At 36.9% G+C, this 19,256-nt stretch overlaps 1 protein-coding gene across 2 annotated transcripts; it reads left to right on the forward strand.

Moving 5' to 3' along the window:
* Positions 1-720: 720 nt before the first annotated feature.
* gas2b (growth arrest-specific 2b) lies at positions 721-18,868 on the forward strand. 2 transcript variants are annotated; one of them, XM_038283737.1, is made up of 8 exons: positions 721-840; positions 6,212-6,441; positions 7,154-7,263; positions 9,136-9,277; positions 11,407-11,470; positions 11,893-12,457; positions 12,554-12,661; positions 17,713-18,868. In XM_038283737.1, the coding sequence occupies exons 2-8, from the start codon at positions 6,237-6,239 to the stop codon at positions 17,926-17,928; spliced, it is 1,410 nt and encodes a 469-aa protein (XP_038139665.1). In that variant the 5' UTR covers positions 721-840; positions 6,212-6,236; the 3' UTR covers positions 17,929-18,868. The 2 variants fall into 2 exon arrangements, with proteins under 2 accessions (XP_038139665.1, XP_038139666.1); XM_038283738.1 differs by having other exon boundaries at positions 724-827.
* The last annotated feature ends 388 nt before the right edge of the window (positions 18,869-19,256 follow it).

Raw genomic sequence — 19,256 nt, forward strand, 5'->3', positions numbered from 1 at the left:
TACTGAAATGTATGCAAATATTTCAATTGCATGTAGAATGTTGAATGTATAACAGAAAAAAATAATCATGTAGCTGTTTTTTGTGTGAAAGTTTTCACATTTGTCCTTCCACTCTATAAGGAAAACAAAAATCTCTAAAATCCTGAAAATAATATAAATTTAATGCCAATAAGTACCTCTTAACTTTTCATTGACACGGTATGCATTTGCTTTCCTGCTAAATACCTCCTGCATAAATATTCTCTCAGCACTAATTATGTTCAACAAATACTGCCTGCATAATTTTCAGTTAGCTTAATTTTGCTGTGGGGTTTGAATTTGCTTTGCAATTCATGTGAGAATACTTATAACTAAAAGTACAATTGTGTTTTGTTTGAGATATTATCTCACAGCCAAAAGCCTCAACATGAAAGTCTGTGGATAATTTATTGTAAGGGCTTAAACGAAACTGCTGGAGGAGTAAAAATAACAAAAAAAATCATGAGGAAATAGAGATAATTAATAGGAATAAACATGCAGAGTTTTAAGAAGCTCGCTCTTATGCTCCTGCATTGAAAACCTGGAAATAAAACATAATTTAAAATCTTAGTAGATAAAAAACACTGATAATATCTCCAGTTTAGGTTCTTGTTCATCTGATCTCACTTTGTAATGTGACACCAGAAAGTTGCAGGCGTGTGCATGAAGTCATGTTTTAACTCTTCCCCCTGTTTCACTCATTCTCAGATGGCTAGACTGAGGCAGATGAACATCTGGTTCTAAGTCATATGTGCTTGTGAGTGTGGGGACAATTAGCTGTAGAAGAAACAAAGCACTTCTTTCAAAAGGTGTTGGAGTTTGGCAAGTATATTCTTTTTATTTCAACCCTTACATAGTTAAACCTATGTAAACAGTGTATTAATAAAACCCCTTTAACTGCTTAAACAGCTGGATCTAAATTAATTCAATTCGCTCATTTTATTTTAACACTTTAAATGTAAGCCTACTTGTATAAAACCGTTCAATATACTGCAGTTGTCTAGAAAGTTTAAATTGTATTTTTGATGTAGTTATTGTGATTTTTGCACAATTCTGTTTTTTTACATATAGTAATCAATCAACTTTGACGCTATTTATCATGTCACATTAGGAAGTGCAAGCAGTAAGATTATCTTGATATATTGTTTTGTTCTGTTTTTTAGTTATAAATGCTGGGTTTTTTTTAAACTAATTCAAGTTTAAAATTTATAACTTTTTCTTGTATGTCAGGGCAAGGCAGCATGAATTAGAGCTCTTCCATCTCTAAAGATACAGAGTTTAGGTCCCCTCAAGTTGCATAATTTTTTCTTTATCCCCAAACTCTTGAGATATAAAGTGATACAGTTCTAACAAATGAAAGATATACTATAATTTGTAAGACAAATACATTAAAAGTTATTAATCTAATTTATTTAGACGAATGGTAAAAAGCATTTCTGATCTAACCGCTAAGATCTGGTGTTTAACTAAAGACCAAAACATTGTGGAACCTTTCAGTTTTAATAGTTAACACTGGCTGCACTATGACAGTGTATATGAAAAAATTCCTTTTGCTTCTCCATCCTAAATAAACATTATTTAGCTGTATCTATGCCACGTTTGGTGGCTAAAACTGTTAGCTGGTTGTGAAAGAGCTTTTTGCCAAATACAAGCTCTGGTTTTATTCCCAGTGGAAGCAAGTGTCAACGATGTGTTGAAAAACATATTTGCTCAGACCATAAATCACCTTCACGTTTTCCTAATATAGCTACAGTACAACACTTCTGCAGCTTTTTAAGACATTGATTAATCTCAGATTGCGTGCCGTTTCAACTGATTCCAACTAAATGCTGTGAAAATTCTTAAAAGGGCAATTAGGAGCTCAGAGATACTACTGGAGAAAATCCGTTTAGCAAACATTCAAGGTTGGCGAAATTAAATGAGGTGGAATAGAAACATGACTCATGCATGGACTTGTGGGTGTGTGTGCGTGTGTGTGGGTGTGTGTGCTGACAGAATCTACACTTAGTTCTGCAGGAGTATAAAGGCTGCTAGTGTCTGAGAAGTGAACCTTTTGTTGACCTCCGTCTGGTCTTCCCAGTAGAGCTGTCCTGTAACAGAGGCGTGAATCTTGCACCTGGATGCGTTCTTAGAGGGGGCTCTCGTGGTCTTTGGGTCAACCAATAAAACCAACCTAAACCCCCCCCCCCCCCCCCCCTTTGTAAGCCTTTGGCTTACAAAGGCTCTTTTTAACCATGTAATCTAAAATAAAAATTTTATTTAAATATTTAAAATCAGTGGCATTTCAAAGCTTGACATTGAATTTAATACATACAAGAAGTGGGATTTTTTTTTTTTACTCATCATTTCTGATTAAAATGTTGCACCAACTCAGCAGTAGTTGCTCTCGTAAGAAACAGAAAATTAAACCTCTTCTGCCTAAATGTGAAATATTGTGTATTGCACATCACCCTGAACATGGAGACATGTAGGGGTGCTTAAAGTATTATGATGGCCTATAGAAGGGGGTTCTTTTCAACTGGACCGGGCAAGATTTCTAATATCTTTGTACAGATTAGGCATTCTTCTTTTTGCTTTGTACAGTTTTCAGGTTAAATATATGGATGCAATGAGATTCCAAGGTGTGCCAGAGCCTGTTTCACTGTAGGCATCATAATAGTGCTACTGTAGGAAGTAAATGTTTGTCCTACAGCAGACTGCTTTCACGCTAGAATAGACTGTAAATAAAAAATCTAAGTGATCAAAGTTTCCCTGAGCTTGGCAATACTATATGCTATAAATCAAAACCAAAGCTATCTTGAGATAGGTTGGATACTGAGAACCTTTTAAAAAACATTATTTTTTTTTACTTTTAAACACCCTTGATGCCCATAAAGATACTGGCTAATGTCTTTCCGAACAGGGTTACCTTTGTTTCAGTCTGTCTTTGCTCACTGTGAGACTAGTCCTTATTCGTATTTGCATCAATCCTATTTTATTTGACTACCAAAATAAGCAAGGGATGCTTTGAATGTTACTATTACTAGGAACTAGAGGGTAAAGTCACGATAGCTTTCACATAAAATTTCACAAAATGTTTTTTTTGTGGCCACCACAGATGCATCTTGGTAATCACCTTCCAAACCACAGCAGACCGGTCCTCCAGACTATACCCCAAAGAAAAAGTATTTGTCATCAGACATACAGCATGTAAGACGTGTATCTATCCACAGTTAGGGGTTCAAATAGGAGTAGCTCACTTCAATGTAGTTTTACTGAAGAACAAGTCAAATTTAGGTAGAAAAGAAATACAAAAATCATAGTATTTAGAAAAACGCCACTTGAACACAACTTTTGATTTGATTTGTGAAAATGATGTTTTCTCTATAAAGTCACATGCAAATGTAATCTGTTCATACTTTTTCCCTTTAAAGGGATTGTTGTCTTAAATATGTTTTAGAACATATTTAGATTTGACTTAGTTTCGAAAACATAAAAGAAAAAAAAAATTGTTCCACCACTCAAGTGTTACGTTTCAATCATGGGTTATGTGGAAATGAAAAATGAAAGCGGGCGTTTGTTTGTTCTGTCTAACTCCAAATAACACCTGTGACTTGCTGTTTGTGTTGTCACCTTAATTCTAGTTGGTTAGTCAGAGTATTGTTGATAGTAAGAGCATGTCTCTGCAAGGGGCCAAGCTTTATGAGGGAATTTACTCTGGGAACAGAATAAATGAGCCATGTAGCAGTACCAGGAGACTGGCTCTGGGTAATGGCTGTACATCTTATTAAACAGAACCTGTCTACAGTCAGTCAGTTTAATCCCTTTGATTAATGGATGTCTGTAGTATTGTTTGGTTAGAAATACAAAGTGTGTGCATCAAAGAATATGTTGCAGCCAAAGTGTGGTATGCTTCAGCACATTGTTTTTGTTGGCTCAGTGTGTCTACCACAGTGGTTGCACACTAAAGATCCCTCTGTTTCAATCTTGATTATGATAACCCTTGCAAACCACTATTTTATCTGTTAGGGGGGGATTGGGAGCAAATATTCACTTGACTCAATGATGCACTGATTTCAATTTGGATATGCCAAATTTATCTTGGCCATTAGAAACTTACACCCAATACCTTATTACCGGTATTTTGCCAAAATATTCCTTATGATTTTCAATTCTTTGCTTTATTGTTTTTTTAAATGCGGAATCATCCCTTAGTCGCATCAAAATATTGAGTATTGATTACTCTCCTACAGTTCTTTGCTAAAGTATTCATAGCCCTTTAGACTACTTGACATTTTCCCACACTTCAAATGTTCTACCAAGCACTGTTCAGTAAAGTCATGAATGTCTCTTTAAGAGAGCAACAAACCTACCAAGAACTGACCGTCATTTGAAACTGAGTACAAGGAGGGCATAGATAAGAAAAGCTGCTAAGAGGACCATTGTAGACCTTAAAAAGCTCCTAATATCCATAGCTTTGTTCACAACAGAACTATTCTGCTTGCATTCTTTAAAGAGGCATTACAGAGTTTTCTTATGATGCTCCCACCTCTGGCCAAAACATGAACTTCAGCACTCTTCCGCTCGTTCTTGTTGCTCGCACTGGTACTTGACAAGTTTTTGTTGCTGTTTTTTTACTTTTTTCACCTTGCATAGAGTTCCCATTGGTATCTGAGTTGAGCTGGATGCTGGTTACTTCTGAGTATTTACAAAGTCCATCTTAAATATATTGTCTACATTGTTCCCTACGTCAGATCCATAGAAGTATCAGAACTCATATTTGCAGTATCAAACTTTGTTTTGATCAATTTCAGCAGCAAGGGTAAAAGGTTTTAAATCTCAGCATAGATTCTTTCTGCATGGAGTTAGCACAACATCTGTCTTCATGCATTGGGTCTCTCTGGGAACTCTAACTACCTTCCACAAGTTCATTTGTGTCCATAAACTGTTTTTAGATATGTACATGTGCATACATGGGTGTGTTAATCTTGCCCTTTGATCGACTAAAAAGTATCCCATAGTCTTTGATCCCTTTGATGGCCTGGCAACCTATTCAAGTTTAACCCTGTTTCCTACCGAACAAGTGTCAGACAGCAGCTTTCATGTGACCCTGCATGGATAGGTTGGTATAGACAATGAATTTTGGAAATCACTTCCTAAAACCAATGTACACTGAATTGGTAATAGAACATTAGTGTTTGAACATTGGCTATAATTACTCAATAACTCATTCTTTTGGACCACAAAGAGCATGGCTTCACTCACAAGTGTAGGCCTATTTAAACAAAAAAAATCCAAACCACATTATAAAAGGTTCATATATTAAAACACAAGTATGAAACTGTATTGTTTAATAGTACTTTCCCCAAGTTAGCCACAAGACAAGATCTTTGCAATGACTTACTGTACGCAATAGGACAAGTCGAAATGATAATCACCTCACAGATGAATGAATGAATGAATGAATGAATTAATTAATTAATTCAACGTTATTGTCATTACACGGTCACAAATACAAAGCAATAAATTTACCTCTTTGCATTTAATCCATCCCCTTTTGAAGGAGTGGGCTGCCATCGTGGGGCGCCCAGGGTGCAGTGTGGGATTAAGGGTTTTGCTCAGGAACCGAGAGTGGCAGTCGGTAGGAGTGGGGCTTGAACTCCGAACATCTGGGACCCAAGAGCAATGCCCTAAGCACTAGGCCGCCACTCATGCTAGGCAAAGGCACTGCTGGGAAATGGGGGGGGTTAATATACAAACGCAGATATATTTTAAGCTTTTTTTTTCTCTTGGAGGCTCTGTTCTACTTCTGCCAGGATGACGTTGAAGTTTTCCCTATCAAACAAGGAAAATATATTTGTTTACCTATACATTTGTATACGCAACAAAATTAGGTACTTAAGTTAATATCTGGACAGTTATTCCTGGTGCCTCTTAGACCACATGCAAAATGAGTTCAGTGGGTGAATGTTTTCTGTGTATGTTATTTTGGGATCTAACCAATGGAACTACTATTTTACTAAATTGATTTAGTTTTTAGTGGAAGCTTTGAATGATATACAAGCATAACGTTTATTAAATTTTAATGGATTTAGGATATCCATCCCTCATTAACTGCAAACAGAATGCACAAAAAATGTATTTAAAAAATCAGATGGTTTTAGTTTTACTTGTTACACATTTGTGCATTAAAATTCATCACTTATATTTGCAGAAGCTTGCCAAGTGAAATAGAAAGGATGACTACAACCAGCCTTGATGACCCTCAAAGTCCGAGAAACCTAACTGGATTGGCTGTGAGTTCCCCCCTCTCTCAGAAGTACAGACCCTCAGGGCCAAGCCTATCATGTCTACAGGAGTACAACCAGTGGTTACCTATCCGCCATGACGCCAGCCTCTTCTCCATGAAAGAAGATCTAGCTCTCTGGCTAAACTCCATCATGGGTGAGAAATCTCTATGTTGCAACTGAGTACAGTCTCTTCTTACAACTAGCTGAATGAGCTGAATGCTTCTTTCAATGCAGTTTTTCCACTGGGCAGAGCCATAATTGACTAAAACTTAAAGTTCTTTACAACTGCTTTAAATGGAAAGAAAAACATAGTTTTTCTTTTACTGAACAGTCACAGGTGTTTTCCCATCTAGAAACCTAAAGATGTCAATGTACATTTATAACCCCCTAACAGTACTTTTTAGACTTATGCTTACTTTATGGTTTCTGGTCTTTGTAGATGAAGAGGAAAAAAAAAACATTAGCTTGATTAAAGTATGCCCTATTTAAGTATATGTCTTTTGCACAAAAACAAATCAAGCTAATTGTTTTCCCAAATCCCTGACATCCCTCCAAAGTCAACAATGTTTCTTTCAACTTTGCTGCATTATGCAGGAAAAAGAATCTGCACATGTCAGAGCGTGTTGAAAGATTCCGGTTAAAGTGATTCAGACTTGATACATTTCTCTCATAAAAGTGTCCTGTTTTAGATTCCCTGTTTTAAATGCATTTCTCCTCACCATGATCTTAACTTTTCAGTGAATTATGAATAAACTCACCCTCATGAATGAAATTGAAAATACAAAGTTAGGTAAAGGCTTTGTTCTCACTGTATGCTTGATCTGCGTATTTTAAAGCAAGTTAGTGTGTTTGTGTGTATTCCTCAGGGTTAAACCTCACTGCAGATAGTTTCATGGAAAAGTTGGACAATGGCGTTCACCTTTGTCAGCTGGCACAGGTGCTCCAAGAGAAAATGATCCTTGACAACAATGACAAGGTGCACAAAATAAATATTATACATACACACAAAAATATAAGTATATATATATATGAAAATTGTAGATTCACACTGAAGGCATCAAAACTATGAATTAACATGTGAAATTATATAATTTACAAAAAACTGCATAGCAACTGAAAATATGTCCCATATTCTAGGTTAATCAAATTAGCCACCTTTTGCTTTGATTACTGCTTCGCACACTCTAGGCCTTCTCTTGATGAGCTTCAAGAGGTAGTCACTTCACAGGTGTCCCCTCTCAGGTTTAATAAGTGGGATTTCTTACCTTGTAAATGGGGCTGGGACCATCAGTTGTGTTGTGCAGAAGTCAGGTGGATATAAAGCTGATAGTCCTACTGAATAGACTGTTAGAATTTGTATTATGGCAAGAAAAAAGGAGCTAAGTAAAGTAAAACGAGTTGCCATCATTACTTTAAGTAATGAAATTCAGTCAGTCTGAACAATTGGCAAAACTTTGAAAGTGTCCCCAAGTGCAGTTGCAAAAACCATCAAGCGCTACAAAGAAACTGACTCACATGAGGACCGCCCCAGGAAAGAAAGACCAAGAGTCACCTCTGCTGCAGCAGATAAGTTAATCCGAGTCACCAGCCTCAGAAATAGCAGGTTAACAGCAGCTCAGATTAGAGACCAGGTCAATGCCACACAGAGTTCTAGCAGTAGACACATTCTAGAACAACTGTTAAGAAGAGACTGTGTGAATCAGGCCTTCATGGTCGAATAGCCGCTAGGAAACCACTGCTAAGGACAGGCAACAAGCAGAAGAGACTTGCTTGGGCTAAAGTACACAAGGAATGGACATTAGACCAGTGGAATTCTTTGCTTTGGTCTGAGTCCAAATTTGAGATCTTTGGTTCGTACCATTGTGTCTTTGTGCGACGCAAAAAAGGTGAACGGATGGATTCTATATGCCTGGTTCCCACCGTGAAGGATAGAGGAGGATGTGTGATGGTGTCGGGGTGCTTTTCTGGTGACACTGTTGGGGATTTATCCAAAACTGAAGGCCTACTGATCCAGCATGGCTGCCATAGCATCTTGCAGCAGCATGCTATTCCATCCGGTTTGCGTTTAGTTGGACCATCATTTTTTTTTTCAACAGGACAATGACCCAAAACACACCTCCAGGCTGTGTAAGGGCCATTTGACCAAGAGGGAGAGTGATAGGGTGCTGTGTCAGATGAGCTGGCCTCCACAATCACCGGACCTGATCCCAGTTGAGATGGTTTGGGGTGAGCTGGACCATGGAGTAAAGGCAAAAGGGCCAACAAGTAATAAGTATCATAGGTTTATATATAGGTATCTATAATAACAACTCCTTCAAGACTGTTGGAAGACCATTTCAGATGACTATCTCTTGAAGCTCTTCAAGAGAATGCCAAGAGTGTGCAAAGAAGTAATCAAAGCAAAAGGTGACTACTTTGAAGAACCAGAATATTAGATATATTTTTTGTTGTTTCACACTTTTTGTAAAGTATATAATTTCACATGCGTTAATTCATAGTTTAGATGCCTTCAGTGTGAATCTACAATTTTCATAGTTGAAAATAAAGAAACCTTATATATATATATATATATAGTATAATAGTGTATATATATATATATATGTATATATATATATATGTATATATATATATATATATATATATATATATATATATATATATATATATATATATATATATATATATATATATATATATATATATATATATATATATATATATATATATATATATATATATATATATATATATATATATATATATATAGTTTATTACACAAATAAACCAAGAAGAAATGGAAAAGAATTTAACACTGCAGTCCTAATTTATTCCTTACAACTCATTATAGCCTTTTGTCAAAAGAGTGATCCACTGGCGAGCTGATGCTACTTCTGGATCCTTTTTTGCCCGAGACAATACTGCTAACTTCCTCTACTGGTGTCAAAAGATTGGAGTTGATGAAGCATACCTTTTTGAGTCTGAGGATTTGGGTGAGTTACCCTGGATTTTTGTTTCACCTCAAACATGACATGTTTCTCCCTTTGCAATGAAAAAAAAAACCTCTTATGTAGCTCCTTTGTTTCCTGTGTTTCATAGCTGGGTGAACAGAATAATCCAGGTGTGCCTGACCTCGGTAACCATTACAACAATGATTGGACACACCTGGATTAATCTGTTCATCCAGTAATGAATGACAGGAAACAAAGGAGCCGCTTTAAGTCCAAGAAGTAGTGGAATTGTTCAAAGAGCCCATTGTGCATTTAATTCAAAGCAAAGGCTTTTGAACTTGGAATTGTAAAATGTGACAAGAGGTTTGATCAAATTTTGTTTTAGAGATCCAATGCTGTTATTTTTGGTCTGGTTTGTTAACTACTTTCTAAGAATATTATCTGAAAGAATTGGTATAGAATGTCATCTATATGTTTTGCTGTTCAGATCTAATGTTATATCAAGAACCTAGATTTGTATGAGTTATTTTGCTTTTTACTTTAAAACTTTTAAATAATGTTTGAATACAAATACTTAAATTGGCCATTTATGATTTGAAGATAATAAGTACCAAGTACAGTTGGAGTTTTCAAAACAATTGAAGCCTTTAAAATATAATTTTGTGTTTACCCAAAAAATTCATAAGAGACAGTATGGAGGACATTAAGGTCTGTCACTAGATTAAATTTTACTTTATTCATACATTTGTATTTCTACTGGTGTTCTACTGGTTTACTTTGTATTGAATGTTTTCTATGTTGCCTGATTTACTGAGTACGATCCCTTAGTTTCTCAGCTTCATGGACTATATAGCTAACTCAGGCATGTTTAGTATTCAGGTAATCAAACACTGTTTTCAAACAATGTTTTGCACTTAGTTTTCTAAGTCTGTGTTTTATAACCAGCTTGTTTTCTTTAGTCCATTTACTACTAAAATCAGCTACAATCATGAACAGTTTTAACATCTCAGGTTTTTGTGATGTAAGAAAAAAATCATGAGTGTTCTGTCTAATTCAACTAAAAAAAACTGCAAAAACCTAGATGTATAAAGGTGTAAAACTCATAAAAGTAACACTGTTTTAGAGTCTATATTGATTTGATTTCAAACTTGGACTTAATGACTTAAAACATGTCATCAAGAATCCTGTAAACCTGAAAGAAATTTCAGACAACTAGTGCTAGTTTTCTACATGGCAACAATCTTCCTCTTATGTCTGGACAAGCGAGCTGGGCTGAAAGAAACAGCTATTTTCTTAAAAAAAAAAAAAAAAATTAATAAAGCATGACCATAGCTCATTATATCTGTTAAGTTAATGTTTTATGAAACCAAACCTGAACTTTTCTCAGTAATTTAAAAAACAAACGCTACACATCATCAAAAGGACACCATGCGTGCAGTAAAATGGAAGGGAGAAGATATTTTGTTCTCCAGCACCACAGTAAGTTTAACCAAAACAATGGCTAGACAGGCTAAACAAAGATTAACATATACTAATAAAACAAATATAAACAGTCTTTTACATCTTAACCAACAACAAACTTAATGAATTACAGACAAGTGTAGTTTAGTCTTTTCAGGCTTACTTTTCTCTGCACGCCTCCAACTCAGGCATGTCTAAGCAAAGCCAGAGATGCGTGATAATGATAATATGCAGGTAAATCCTTCCAGACAATATGTGACAGGAAGCATGCTAGGCTTTACACCTGCTTAAAAAAAAGCATCTTCCCTTGATCGAAGCATCATCTTCTTTTCTAATGTATTCCGCTAATTAGTCATCCCAACAATTTCTATTTTGATTAAATATTTTGTTTCAGTCAAATCTAAGTGACCTAAATAATCTTTTTTTTTTTTTTTTACTGAAGAGAAGATATTGGGACACAGTTTCTTTTATCTTTAGTTAATATTTAAAGCCCCTGTGCCCTCATCTTAAGGATCCCTAAGGAATTACTGCTCACCTTTAAGGAGAGGAAAGCACAATGAAAGAGGATATTCCCTGTCTCTGGCCCTTCAGCTGGAGCTGCCATCTCCTTTTGTGAAAAACGGATGTTTATCTCCAGAAACCTATTTTTCTTTCAGAAGGATCACATTTCCCTGCTCTTTTTTTTTTTTCATTGTCATGTCTAAATGAAGTTCTCCACAAGCAACCTCGGAAGGTGTGTCTATGCCTCTTGGAGCTGGGACGGATTGCAGCCAGGTAAACTAAACTTGGCACAAGATTTACATTTGCTCTTCTGGTACTCTTGTTCAGAAAGTTGGGACAAAAAGGTGAATTGTGGCTTTACATTAAAAAAAGATATAAGATTATTTCTTGATTATTAAAATATTAGATATTATTAGGTGTGAAAAAAGCCTTTAAAATGCTTGGGTTGTTTGGAGGACTTAATAATAATCTAAAGACAACCAATCTAAGTATTTATTAAACAATCCATCTTTTATATGTTTTCTCATCGCTTTTACTTTAAGTTTTTTGTGTTTCATTGTAATCAGCAACACATATTCTAATTTTTTTATTCAAGCAGTGTTTCAATGTTTCACTTAGTCATGATTAGAAATCATTGAACAGTTAGATTTTATGTTCGTTCTTAAATATTGATTTATCTTTTATCCTACGTCCAGGTATGGAGTGGAGCCGTCAGGGCTGGTGAAGCTGGAAAAAGAGAGAGAAAGAGAGGGGGCTGAGAGCTTATCTCCGTCATCTCCTCTCTACTTCTTATATCCTACATCATTGTACTCACAGCCAACATCCTCCTTACCCCAAGACCCCTCCCTTCCTCCTTCACCTGCCCCCCTCACTTCGAACACAACCTCTCTGCCTGAACCTCTTTCTGACTGCGTTACCTCTGATTTTCCATCAGCCACCACAGACCCTCTACCTACATGCTTGCCCCCTCCCCAGCCCCCCCTCCCAGTCTCTAACCTTTGTACAAGCACAGCCTCAACACAACCCTCTTTGTTGTCTTCATCCTGCACCACTGAAACATCTGCTTCAGCTCTGCTGTCAGCAAACCTAACAGACCAAACCCTGGGATCCTCTGCTGAAGTCTGCCCTGACACAGAAAACAAACAGACTCCAGCAGCCTGCAAATCTACCATCCCCTCCCAACAACCCACACAAACTGCTCGCTCTTCCAACAAGTCCCGAAAACCGAGGAGCATGAGCACAAGCACTTTGGATGATATGGTATGCTTTTAACTTCCAGTCAAGTAAGCTTTGTTTTGGCCTAATTCATTATGGTCCATACCCTAAAATGCCATTATTATTTTTTGTACCCATTAGGTGAAGAGCATTATTGAAAATCCTCCCTGCAGCTGTCCCACCAGGTTTCCTGTTGAGAAGCAGCCGAAAGGCTGCTACCGTGTTGGGGAAAAGGTTCTGTATTTACGGGTAAGAATCCCGCTGACTTAGTCTAAGAAAGATTCATGTTACACAAATAAACGAAATATGAGCAACCTTTAACTGGCTTTAACAATTTAGACCATATCCATTCCTAGAATTGCAGAAAATCCTTAATATAAAATATTTCAAAAATGATACCTATATTGAGGTAGTTTGAAACACAAACCAAAGTTTATTCTGACTAGGTTAGAAACAGCTCCAGATCCGACTCAGTTAAACTCAGTTTTGTTTATTTCATCCAGTTCAATTTAATTAATTTATATTGCACCAATTCACAGCACATGTCATCTCAAGTCTCTTTACAGAGACAATTCAACCAAGTCATTCAGACCAGATTTGTTCAGAGTTTTCTATCTCAGAAAACCAGCTGATTGCATCGACTCATTGACTAAACAGCAATCCCTCAACCCGAGCATGTGTGAGAGGAAAAACTCACAACAGAAAACATTTCAGATGGTTGCTTAATAATTTGCATAATGTAAAAGCATAATCATATCAAAGCCTGTTATGCAACAATTGTCCAGTAAACAACTAGGGCAACCAATGGAAAAGTAAGACAAAAATAACTGTAAAAGAATAGAAAGTGGTGTATCCAAGAATAGTATGTTTATCCTGGGTCGTCCCCTGGGCCTCCTTCTGGTGGCACCTGCTAGGAACACCTCAGAGGGGGCATCTGAACCCATCTTAACCAACTCAGCTCAATTTGGAAGAGCAGGGGCACTGCTCAGAGTCCCTCCCGGATGACCATGCTCTTCACTATACCTCCATGGGAGTGCCCAGCCAATCTCTGGAGGAAGTTCATATCAGCCGTATGGTTTTTCATTCTTTTGGCATGACACAGATTTCATGACTGACCGGCAAAGGTCTTCTATCAGTTTGAAAAATCCTCTGTTCATTTTCACATCACTTATGAACATGAACCCAAGATACTTAAACTCCACCATTTGAGGCAGGAACTCACTTCTGACCTGGAGAGGACAAGTTATCCTTTTCCAGTTAAGAACTGTGGACATTTGGGGCACTGATCCTTATCCAGTCTAAAAGAGAAAATATGGAAAATTAATATTTGGATTAAATGCTGTTGTCTCGTCCTTCATAGGTTTATATTAAAGAAGAAGGATTAACAGGAGACCAATGCCCTATAGCTGAATTTAATTTCTCTTTTAACACTCCTTAAAACTATAGAAATAACAAAGAAAGGCATGACTTGTCCTTAAACTGTTTAGACTTTATGAGATTTAGTTAGCAACAAGTGGATTGTGTCAGCGAGCCTGATATTCAGTCAGCATGTGACTTTCAGACTGCTTCAGTCACGCTCGACTCATATGCATCCGCATGGAGGATCAAGAAATGGGAGGCAGGGTTGCCTGGCAACCAGTGGTCAAGATCAGATTCGGCTGACAATGATTGTATTCAGGATGTAGACCCTCAGCGAACAGTACAAAAACTGGAGGAAAAACAAAAGTGGTTCTCTGAGGATGAGTATGCAGCGATGTGACCCTCGTGTGTGGTTTAAATGGCAGACCTCATGGGGGCCCGAACCATTTGGGAGAAAAGGTTTTAAACATTAGAAGGGAGTTCTTTTCACACTCTTTTTGCATCCATCTGCACAAATAAACAGCATTTATGTAACATAAACGATTGCAGGGCATACTATCTAAGTGCATTAGCTCTTCATTTTTAGCAATAGAGGAAAATTTTTTATAATATTCCTCTATCGTGAGTAATCTAAATCTACTCACAAAGGTTGCCTAGAACATTAAATGACAGTCTAACTTGTAATAATTTTGGTCACTGGCTAAAACTTCTCAATGAATAGTTTCTAAAGTAGCTGTTGCTGATACAAGGAGGAAATTATCTTAAATGCAACATTTTCATTTTTAGTTTTGCTGCTCCTTTTAAAGATGGATGCACATCTTTACATCAAGAAAAACCTTTGCTAAGTGAAAGCTATAAGGCAGCAAATGTCTGAACACCAGTAAGATGACCGAGATATTATAACCAAAGCATGTCAAAAGACTTTAACATTTAGTATACTAAACATGATTTGTTTTATTGCAGCATTTGAAAGATTGGTCTACGGCTCACCTTCTTTGTTTTTCCTGTTGCACACATCATTTTTTTATTTACAGCATGTAAACATACTGTGTCCAGTTGTCAGTGTTTTGTCATAATTACCAGTTCAGACAACAACTTTATTTTCTCATTTCCCTTTTGCTGTCAAGCGACCACATCTCAGTCGTCTAAGCAGAGCAACACGGCCCATTGACCCTCATGTCATTTATTACCTTAAAGCCAACAGATTTCCGTGCATGAACAGGGAAACATGCCATACACCTCAATTAGCATACACCGTGATAACCTCTGTGCAGCTTCTGGGAAAGCACTTGGTGTGTGCAGACCTTTTTAAAGAGCAGATACTATTGATTACCGAGGCAAAGTCATTAGCAAGGGGCTTTAATCAGACAGCTTGTTAATGAGCGGCGGAGCATGACTGCCCCTCCTCATGTGTAAACTTCACAACCAGCCCCTCCTGCCCTCCTCCACCCCCCATTCCCTCTGGAGACTATTCAATCATGCTAGCTGTGGAGTGCTTTGCCATTCTTTAGGGTTGAAAAAGAGGAAGGCTTTCCTTTCTTTCTGAAACCAATTAGGTTTTCCTTCAGCTTTGTAGCACGGATACACTCTGATGGGGTCCATAGAAAGGAAATCCTTTTAAACAGTCCTGGATCATCATGCAAACGCATTTCATTTCATTTTGTAGATATCTTATTCTAAAGATGATGTATCTGCACAAAATAATAAAAGGAAGAAACTATTTCTTCTTTCATGGTTTTATTATTCTATTTGTAAACCAATTTATAGTTTCCCATTTAACATTGACAAAATGAATTAGTTGATCCTGTAACACATGTTGACTTCTGAGTCTAAAGCTGATGGAGAATATTGGAGATAATTAACCAAAAAGGAAGGTAACGGTGTACAAAATTTAGGTCTTCAATTTATTGTGCCAAATAACATATGAACTTTTATTGAATATATCAATTTCCCATTGATTCTACATCTAAACTTTGACAAAAGAAGATACACATTGGGGTAAAATAGGCTATAGTTGGTGTAAATCGATCGTTGGACAATGTAAACACTTGAAGCGCATGAAGTTGCTGTTGTCAAGTAAAATCCTGAGCTTATATCCATCTTATATTAACTGCTTTAGATGTAATGATAATATTATTAAAGTTGAACTGAGACAATTAGCCCTAAACGATGTTTGTGCAGGAAATACCACAGAGTGTCAAAGTACAATGATTCTTTAAAAGTTATTACAACAACAATCCTCAGGAGGATTTTCTCCACACACAACATACTGGTGCCTTTCAGACTAAACAGGCATCTTAGACAAAGGCTAATTCATCCTAAGAACAACACCTGAAATGTGTATGCAGAGCAAACCAAAACCATATCCAAAGTTGCATGGCCCAACACATGACTCAGGAGTGCACCTACACTTCAAGGATATGAGACACTTTTTGAAGACAAATATGTCTATATTTAGAAAGAAATATCAGATATTTTGAGATGGGGTAAGGGAGCCTCTTACATCAAACAAGACACAGTGTTTCAAATAGAGGGGGTTACATCAGATTCCTGCTCTCTAAAACCTGTATTTAAGCTATAAATTTGATGCAATTCCAGATTCACAGCGCAGTTTAAATATTCTTTTAAGGCTTCCTTTTTCTTTTCTGTTTCTTTCTGTACTGTAAATTCTAGATGTACTTCCTAAATATCACCCAATGTGGAGGTGGCTAAAGTCTGCCTCCTATTGGCCAGTCTTTGTCCCTGTCCTGACTAATCTCATGCATATTCGAGCAGAAGAGGAGAGAAAGAATCAATGGACCAGGCTGGGAGGAGGACACATGGGAATTCTGACAGTGGTGTATGGGCAACACACCTAACACTGTGTTTAGAGAAAAAAAAAAAGGGGGGGGGGGGGCTCCAAAGGGACACATATATAAACAGGTCAGTGCGCAAAAAGGACTTGTATATACATTTTTCCTAAGATAGAGAATACAGTAATAGGCTTAAAATGCAGAAACATAAACACCACCTTTTTTCCCTTAACAAATGAAATAGCAGTAAAATTGAAAAAAAAAAAAAAAAAAAACACTGCTTGGAAAAAAGATGGCCGGATTTAGATTCTTTTTTTTCATGATGTCTGGTGGGAGGTTTATCCAGACTTGACCCCTGTCAACCTTAACATTTTAATCGGCAAGATGACAGCTGAGCCAAACCTTGTCTGGACTTTCCTTTGAAGCTGCTCCAGTGGTCTGCCTCTTTGCGCATGTCTGTGCTTGTAGCATTGATCCCCCCCTTCCGACTGTCAGTGTGACATGTTAAACACACGTCTGCACATTAGAGGAGCAGATCTGCTTGTATTATCACAATCTTAATGGTTCAGTAATGAAGGGTTTATTGGCGATAGGGGCGGGCAGGAGGAGGAGGGGATGACAGTGGCAGAAAATTGATGGTTTTGCTAGGTCTCTTGAGAGATAAAGGTCTGTGCTGAAGTCATTTACATTTCTTCTTAATTTCCAAGGTTTCACATTGATAATCAACTCAATAGATTGTATTTTGATTAAGATTAAACCAAACGTATTGACACTATAACGAAGATATAGACTGACCATGTAGTGGTCCTTATTTTTGGTAGTGCCTTATATGCTTTGTATTACTAATTTATACATGTCTGTGCAAGTGTGTGTGGGGAGGGGAAGGGGCTGGTAGGTTGGGGTGTGAGCTTGCATGCTTATATCTGGATTAGAAGTGCATGTGTGCTCAGCTGGTGCCATGAGTTGCAATTTCATTTGATTTAATGAGATTCTGACAAAGCTACCCAGGAGATTATTCAGTCCTCATAGCCAGAGCAACACATGCACAAGAAGCTTGTGGTTATAACAGTTTTTTGTGTGTGTTTATGTTATGCTTTTGAAAGAAAAGGATCCACAACCTAACCTTCCTGTATCATGTCCCCTTTGCAGATGCTGAATGAGCGTGATGTTATGGTTCGAGTTGGCGGTGGGTGGGACGGTTTCATAAGTTACCTGCAGAAACATGACCCCTGCAGAGGTGGAGGAAGGGGGACACCAGGCAGGTCTGAGGTCAGGGGCTGCCGTGACAAAGTGAAGTCAGCAGGCCTGAAGATTTCAACAGAAAACTATATGGTGGTTGGTGTCAACCATCAGGTAAAGAAGTAGAGTCTGAAAGTCCTTCTGGCCTCAGGGTCAGTTATTTTAATCAAACTGCTTGAAAACGTTTTACCTCAGTGTTTATAACAAAAGCCATCTTTTTTTGTTAACTCTCTGCCAGAGAAAACTAATTTTCACCATATCTGTGATGCTTGCCACAATTACATTGCTTGAAAACGGCTCATTGAGTTATTGTTAAAAATATAACAGTAATTTGTCTATGTGTTTTATAAGTAAATGTCAAATAATGTATCTTAAATATTTCTTCCACTTTTATTAATTTTTACATCATTTAACAAATTAGATAAAATTCTCACACTTTGAGATGGGCAGAACAGTAGCCATGACACTGGGGTTCTGCGCTTTTAAACCATGTTTTTTCTCTGACCAGTACTTTATTATAATTTAGGCTCTGTTCACAATAGCTCACCCATCCCACAGAGGATAATCCCAACATATTGAAGATATCCAATATGTTTTTTACTTGGTAATGTTATGGTCGAGCAGTTTAGATACATTTTAATACGCATCATAGTGGCCCTTGTTGAATTCGAAGCCCATCCATGGGGCAGCAAATGTTGTGCAATTGTATACATTTATCTTTTGTAATATTTAATCAGTTAACTCTCAAAATATAAGAATTTATTAACCAAATAATTCAACTCCAGGTCCAACATATTTCAGTCAAAAACTCTTAACTAAGCAAATGAAATTCAACTAAGCTCTATAACTACTATGTACAGAGAAGGAAAGGCAATATAAATGGTTAAAAAAAACATTGTCAATAAAGTGATAAAATCACATTACAGCTCTGCATTGATTTCATTTTTGAAACCAAAGTTAATCTTTAGGAATTTCTAAAGAAATCCAATTAGCTTTCAGCTAATTTAGAGCTAATGGGATGTGTTCAGACCAATGTACAATGGAAAAATAAAAGAGGTACACAATACTTTTTGTAAAATAATATTTTTTGGACTGATTTTCCCTGATCACAGATCAATAGCCATCTAGATAACTGATTGTTAATGTAATGTTATTATTTCTGTGGGAATTAAAATGGGTAAGGAACTCTCATGGCAGTGGGTTTAGCTTTGGTTAGCCAGGTTTGGTTTAGACAAATCTATCACCAGCAAACATAAGGAAACTCACTTTAAAGGAGATATCTGTCATATTGTAGATCTCAAATATAATAAAGGGACCCTAAAACTCATAGACATTAATGTCGTATAAGTATTGAAGCACTCATTGAAATAAGGTTTACCATAAGTATGTAAATAATACTCAAAATATGTTAATGTCTGATTTGCTAGTATGCGGTCAGATTGCTCTCAAAATAC

Source organism: Cyprinodon tularosa, unplaced genomic scaffold (genome assembly GCF_016077235.1).
Source record: "Cyprinodon tularosa strain WSP-4 unplaced genomic scaffold, ASM1607723v1 ctg197, whole genome shotgun sequence".
NCBI classification, from domain to species: Eukaryota; Metazoa; Chordata; class Actinopteri; order Cyprinodontiformes; family Cyprinodontidae; genus Cyprinodon; species Cyprinodon tularosa.